General features: G+C 33.1%; 1 protein-coding gene across 9 annotated transcripts in view; it reads right to left on the reverse strand.

The window, feature by feature from the left end:
* LOC111088146 overlaps positions 1 to 6,950 on the reverse strand; it is an 82,216-nt gene that overhangs the window by 56,586 nt on the left and 18,680 nt on the right. For 2 of the 9 annotated variants that reach the window (XM_022397302.1, XM_022397299.1), the window contains exon 5: positions 2,694 to 2,776. The exons of 3 other annotated variants lie outside the window; for them this stretch is intronic. In XM_022397302.1, the coding sequence (XP_022253010.1) occupies positions 2,769 to 2,776 (8 nt within the window). In that variant the 3' untranslated portion in view covers positions 2,694 to 2,768. Of the gene's footprint in view, positions 1 to 2,693; positions 2,820 to 6,950 lie in introns of those variants that run through there. 4 more of the 9 variants (XR_002612753.1, XM_022397298.1, XM_022397304.1 and 1 more) reach the window with 3 other exon arrangements.

The following is a 6,950-nucleotide window of genomic DNA, read 5'->3' on the forward strand; positions in this document are numbered from 1 at the left end:
AATTAGAAACTTCTGTGTATTTACTGTTAATGAACAATAAGAAATATACTGAAACAGAAGCTGTAGAATACGAGTAAAAAGTTAACTTGTTTTAAGTAAATTAAAAGAATTATATTGCATGCATTATGAAAAAACGGCGGGAAAAAAGTTCGTTTTGTTTTCTTGCTCAAATAAGGTCTACATTGCACACACAAAAAACAGGCTTTTGTGAAAAACGTTTTGGAAAGTTATAAATGGATACGTTACGTAGATGCAACGTTTTTCAAATGAGACCCCCCCCCCCTTCCCTTAAAAAGAAGATTCATGGTTAATTTAGACTGTTACCCGGAAATATGAGCGTAAACTACAGGATCGAAGCATTTATATGAGCACCAAGTAACAAACACAGATTTGTTACCTGTACGTTACAATGTGCAGTAGAAGGTTGATTAATTGCACTTTGTAAGTCTTATACAATGTGCAGTAGAAGGTTGATTTATTGCACTTTGTAAGTCTTAGGTTAGATACAATAAGACTGCAACAGCTTTGAAAACCAACACTTCGCAACGTAAATGTTATATATATATATATAACGTCTTTACTCCCATATTTTTACACTACTCGCGAGGATTAGTAATATATTCAGTCAAAATAAAACCCTCTCACTGCTGTTGTTGTTGTTAAGCACAAGTGACTAGAATGACTAAATCGAAACAGCTGTCAGAACTTTCTCGAACGTTTTACTGAAGGCTAGACAAGCATCTGCTTTGTATCACCTCTTTTGATAAAAATGTACAGGTATTAAAGTCAAGAAATTCAGAAGCTGTAACGCAAGGAAATAACCAGAATAAAACTTTGAAAGATGAAACTGATAACTTATTTTCTTGTGACGTTCTTAGTGTCCTTATTCTGGAGCAACTGTGTAAATAACTCCGTGTTTTAACAGTGCGATAAGATATGTAAAATGAAAAATATTAGTATTTTAAAAGAACATTTAAAATATCACAAATGTCCTCAACAAATATTTTGATAGGCTAAAAAAAGAAAGTAAAATTGATGTATTTTTCTGTGAAGTGATGTTTTACAAACAAAAAAGAGCGTAGGATTTACGCAAATACAAAGATAATTGGATTTAGTATGTTTTAGCGTGTTTGTTGACCGGGAAACAGTATAAAACGCAACTATTCATGCATTTGGGCATCAACCATTTCTTGTAGCCAGCTCGTCTGCCATGATTTATGTGACAGATCAGTTTAGATCTAATCCTGGAAAAGCTAAAACATTTATCCCTGTTTCAAGACATTAATGTTGGAAAATATCTTGGTAATAAACGTAAAATGTAGCTATTTTTTATCATTTATTAAAGTTGAAATAAATATATAAGTGACAAACTTTAAGCTTTGAGAACTTTGGAATAATGACCGATTGTGGAGTCGCTTCTCTCTTTCTGATTAGTAGCTAATTCTTTCTACCAAACCCTAAAATCAAAAGTTTGGTTAAACCAAATAATTTACTACCATTTAGTAGAATATCAATACAACTTTTTTTAAAATGTGGGGGTGTTTTTCTGAAATTCGCAAGGTTCCATATAAACCATAATAGTCGTCTTCATATTTTTGTTTTGTAATATTTTTAGGCAACTTATATTCCTAGACTTTTTATAACATAGTCTACATTTAACGTTTTACAAAACAAACTAAAGGAACTATATTTTATTTCGTTTAAAACTATATTCTGAAGTTTCTCTTAACCACTGGCCTATCCTATTGGTAAAAAAAGGTTTTAAGTTTTTTTTTCGATAAGATTAAAACACCATTTTCTCATTGAAATTTTCCTTGAAGTACTTTACAATTTCAAAATTGCCTGTTTCACATAAATAAATAATTCTTTTCGGAAAACATTGAATCTATAGCATGATTACGCTTCATTATACTTATCATATGACGTTAGTGTTAGGCCTATTATATTTACGTTAGTGTTAGGCCTATTATATTTACGGTCATTGATATAGATTTATATTTTCAACATTCACTATTACAGACTTTGTATTTTTACCTTTAACTAAAAATAGATAAATAAATAAAATGTTCTAAAATATAGGAAGAGAAAATAAAGGGAAGCAGGATATAAGTGGTAACACCCATGGGTTTCCTTTACCCAAAATACCTTTTCACAAATATACTACCACCAAACAATATATTTCGATACACTGTATTGTTAGACATTGTCTTGAAAGGTTTATACTTCAAGTCCAAACAATATATTTCGACACACTGTATTGTTAGACATTGTCTTGAAAGGTTTATACTTCAAGCCCAAACAATATATTTTGACACACTGTATTGTTAGACATTGTCTTGAAAGGTTTATACTTCCAGCCCAAACAATATATTTTGACACACTGTATTGTTAGACATTGTCTTGAAAGGTTTATACTTCAAGCCCAAACAATATATTTTGACACACTGTATTGTTAGACATTGTCTTGAAAGGTTTATACTTCAAGCCCAAACAATATATTTTGACACACTGTATTGTTAGACATTGTCTTGAAAGGTTTATACTTCAAGCCCAAACAATATATTTTGACACACTGTATTGTTAGACATTGTCTTGAAAGGTTTATACTTCAAGTTTCCTTGTCTTGAATAATATCGTGCAAATATTTCTGGCCAAGCTCAGTGTGTGTTTCATAGTAGTTTTCATGATGGTAAAAATCATCCACTCAACATCTTTGCCATCGAAACGTGCATACCATTCTTCAACTATTCTTTACGTTCGACCTTTCTTCATACTGCTGTAGATATAAATTTCCTTTGTTTGTTATGTCTAATTCTAGGCTGAAATGAACAAGATTGATTAAAAATAGACACTCACGGAATAACGTTTTTTTAAAAGTTGGTTATTTTACAATTGGAAAAACCAACTACACTTATCAAAATATCATGTACATCAGTTTATATTACGATAAGCTATGAAGGAAAATAAATAATAGGGGGAAAATGTTAATATCAAGATAGAAATAGATGCTAACCCCATTTTTCACAGGCTGTGCGGTGACAAAAGTTTTCCCATTAACAGAAAATGAAGTTTATAACGACTGATATATTCTGGTGTATCAATAATGTATACGTATTGTTGTATTATGTTATTGTTAGCATTTTTTAATTATTACCTTACAATTCATTAACAGTCTCATTGCTTTATATTCTTCCATTGATCCCCCTGGGGGACAGCGGTAAGTTGACGGACTTACAACGCTAAAATTCGAGATCGATCCCCGCGGTGGACATAGCAGATAGCCCAATGTGGCTTTGCCCTAAACAAACAAATCCGCCCATTTAAGTGTGTATAGATAGAAAAGAAGAAGATTGTTTTATAAATATCTATGTTAAGTTAACGTGTTTTAGACTTGCTTAATTATTTTGGCTAATCCCTTCAGACCACATAAATCACACCAGAAGGAAAACAATTAACAAGATTTTAAGTACATTGTAATTAATTAAATAATCCGACAAACAATACATAAAAATAAGAAAAGTGAAATAATATTTAACTACAACAACATTTGTTATAGTGTTAAAGTATTTTACAAGTAAACGAAGCACGATTACGATTCATTATACTTGTCATATGAAGTTAGTGTTAGGCCTATTTTATTTTTAACACTGAATTTTTTTTATTTAGTCCTTAACATCTTCATATTGTTAAAAGCTAATGTTTCATTGTTATGGTTAACAATGGTTTTTGTATTAACATCTTCATATTGTTAAAAGCTAATGTTTCAACCTTATCGTTAACAATGTTTTTGTATTAACATCTTCATAATTAGCTTTTAACAACCATTGTTAACGATAAGACTGAAACTTTTTGTATTAATATCTTCATATTGTTAAAAGCTAATTTTTTGGCAGCCTACAGAACCGTGAGTATTAAGTGAGTTAAATTATTCATTTCGATTTCCGGTTCAAAAGTCGTTAGAAAATAACTCAATGTGAAATTAAGTTTTACGCTTTATATTCTTCACGCTTCGACCAGCATTGATAAAATTTTCCACAAATTGCATCTTTAAATTGGCACAGAATTTATATTGCCTTTTTAAAACCAAGCAATTTTCAAAAACTGTTCATTTAAAAATCTCTTGCGTGGTTGATAGATTTAATGTCTCTACGTTTGATTGAAGCAAGACAATATAACTTCCACTGAGCATTACGCTTCATATTGTCATACCGCAGTTACACATGTAAAGAGCCACAGAGAACTATTTTTTCTCAAAAGGAGGTACTCACCAAAATGGTATTTCTTTCAATGTGGAAGAAGTTTCTTTTCTTAACTCGCCCTTAACTATAAGAATATGAATCGCGCCCCAAGCTCACGCTGTCGTCATCGAAGATCTAAAGAAATTCGCGTCTCTTCCTTCCAGTTGTATCGAACAAAATCTCTTTAATTTAGCGACTGTATCAAAAATCTCTTTAATTTAGCGACTGTATCAAAAGAGATATGATGCTGTGAGTTGCTCTTGCTTCGTGAAACAAAAAAGGTGAATAATACCACTAACGTACGAAACGGTGAATAATACTACTGAGGTACGAAACGGTGAATACTACTACTGAGGTACGAAACGGTGAATAATACTACTGAGGTACGAAACGGTGAATACTACTACTGAGGTACGAAACGGTGAATACTACTACTGAGGTACGAAACGGTGAATACTACTACTGAGGTACGAAACGGTGAATACTACTTCTAAGGTACGAAACGGTGAATAATACTACTGAGGTACGAAACGGTGAATAATACTACTGAGGTACGAAACGGTGAATAATACTACTGAGGTACGAAACGGTGAATAATACTACTAATGTTTGATTGTTTGTAATTAAGCACAAAGCTACACAATGAGCTATTGTGCTCTGCCCACCATGGGTATCGAAACCCGGATTTTGGCGTTGTAAGTCCGCTGGGGGGCACTGCTAAAAAATAAACAATTCTAATGATAATAGATGCATACATTCAATCATTTGACATTTCTACAATGTTATTTTTCAATCATATAAGAAACAAACAACTTACTAAACGTCTGTCATTTTGTAGACTAAAACAACAACACTGTGTGACAATATCAATCTAATGTCGATTGGTGAAAATTTTGTATCCGAGAATCGAATATTATAACTCTCGACAAATACCACGAGACATTTAGTAATTCTTCGTTGTTCTCTGTTGTAAGTTGTTTTTTCTTTTCTTTTATTAGAGAGAAATTAAATGAACATCAAATACAAGCTATGTGAAAACTAAATAAAATATATTATGAAATCTTGACTATTTTAACTGCACATCATTACGTTAATTGCTGGTACTTCACTTTGAGTAAAGTATTAGATCGGTTAACAACCACTAAAAAAAATAAATAGTTTTCTAAATTTTGTTCATTTGTCTGTTGAATTTCGCCCAAAGCTACTCGAGGGCTATCTGCGCTAGCCGTCCTTAATTTAGAAGTGATAAACTAGTTGGGAGGCAGCTAGTCGACAGCACCCTCCGTCAACTCTTGGGTTACTCGTTACCAACAAGTAGTGGTATTAACAGTTATATTTTAACGCTCCCATTGTTGAAAAGGCGAGTATTTTCGGTGACGGGATTCGAACCCGCGATTACTACAGCTTCTCAGAGTAAAATAAGAATAACACTTATACAAAACGCTAATAGCATGATGTCTTATTAGCGTTAATGTCTTATTATTTCATTGTACCGAAGTAAACAGGCAACATTTGCTACAATTTTAAACTGTATTATGAGATAGAAAATTAATAGCTTTTCGCCTAAAGCAAGGATAGCTGGTGTTCCTAATATAAAACTTTATATTGTCGTGAAGTCCTTCTGAGTAAGGTTCGCATCACTCTTATTATTGGCCCAAATAACAATTCTTCTTTAAAGCTATGGAATTTGTTGTTTTTTTCTTATCATCAAGAAGTAGCCCCACACATAGATTTGTGCTTAATTACCGACAAACAACCCATTAAGAGTTTATCCAGATGGCGCTTAGCACTGCTTTATACAGATTGATAATGGTTGGAGACGGCTTGAATGGGTAATGAAGAAAAACTTTAATATAACAGCAAATGTACAACGTTTCGACAAGGTTTTGTCATCATCAGGTACCAATGTTTTTCTTCATTACCCATTCAAGCCGTCTCCAGCCATTATTAGTCTCAAAGTGGGTTCCTCGTCATCGAATTTATACAGATTGGTTTGAATTTCATGCAAATCTACACGAGGGTTATCTGCACTAGTTATCCCTAATTTAGCGGTGTACTAAAGGGAAGGCAGCTTGTCAACACCACCCAGTAGCCACTGCCAACTCTTGGACTATTCTTCTACCAACGAATAGTGTGATTGGCCGTTACCTTATAACGCCCCCACGGCTGAAAGGACGAGCATATTCGGTGACGGACATTCGAACCTCAGATTATGCCATGCCGAAAGAATAACGAAAAAAAATCAGCATCGAGTTTAACTATTGCATTCTATACACTTTCTGGTTGGGGAAAATCATTCTATACACTTTCTGGTTGGGGGAAAATCATTCTATACACTTTCTGGTCGGGGAAAATCATTCTATACACTTTCTGGTCGGGGAAAATCATTCTATACACTTTTTGGTTGGTGGAAATCATTCTATACACTTTTTGGTTGGGGGGAAAATCATTCTATACACTTTTTGATTGGTGGAAATCATTCTATACACTTTCTGGTTGGGGAAAATCATTCTATACACTCTCTGGTTGGGGAAAATCATTCTATACACTTTCTGGTTGGGGGAAAATCATTCTATACACTTTCTGGTTGGGGAAAATCATTCTATACACTTTTTGGTTGGTGGAAATCATTCTATACACTTTTTGGTTGGTGGAAATCATTCTATACACTTTTTGGTTGGAGAAAATCATTCTATACACTCTCTGGTTGGG

The sequence above is a fragment of the Limulus polyphemus genome, unplaced genomic scaffold (assembly GCF_000517525.1).
Source record: "Limulus polyphemus unplaced genomic scaffold, Limulus_polyphemus-2.1.2 Scaffold3212, whole genome shotgun sequence".
Taxonomy (NCBI): Eukaryota; Metazoa; Arthropoda; class Merostomata; order Xiphosura; family Limulidae; genus Limulus; species Limulus polyphemus.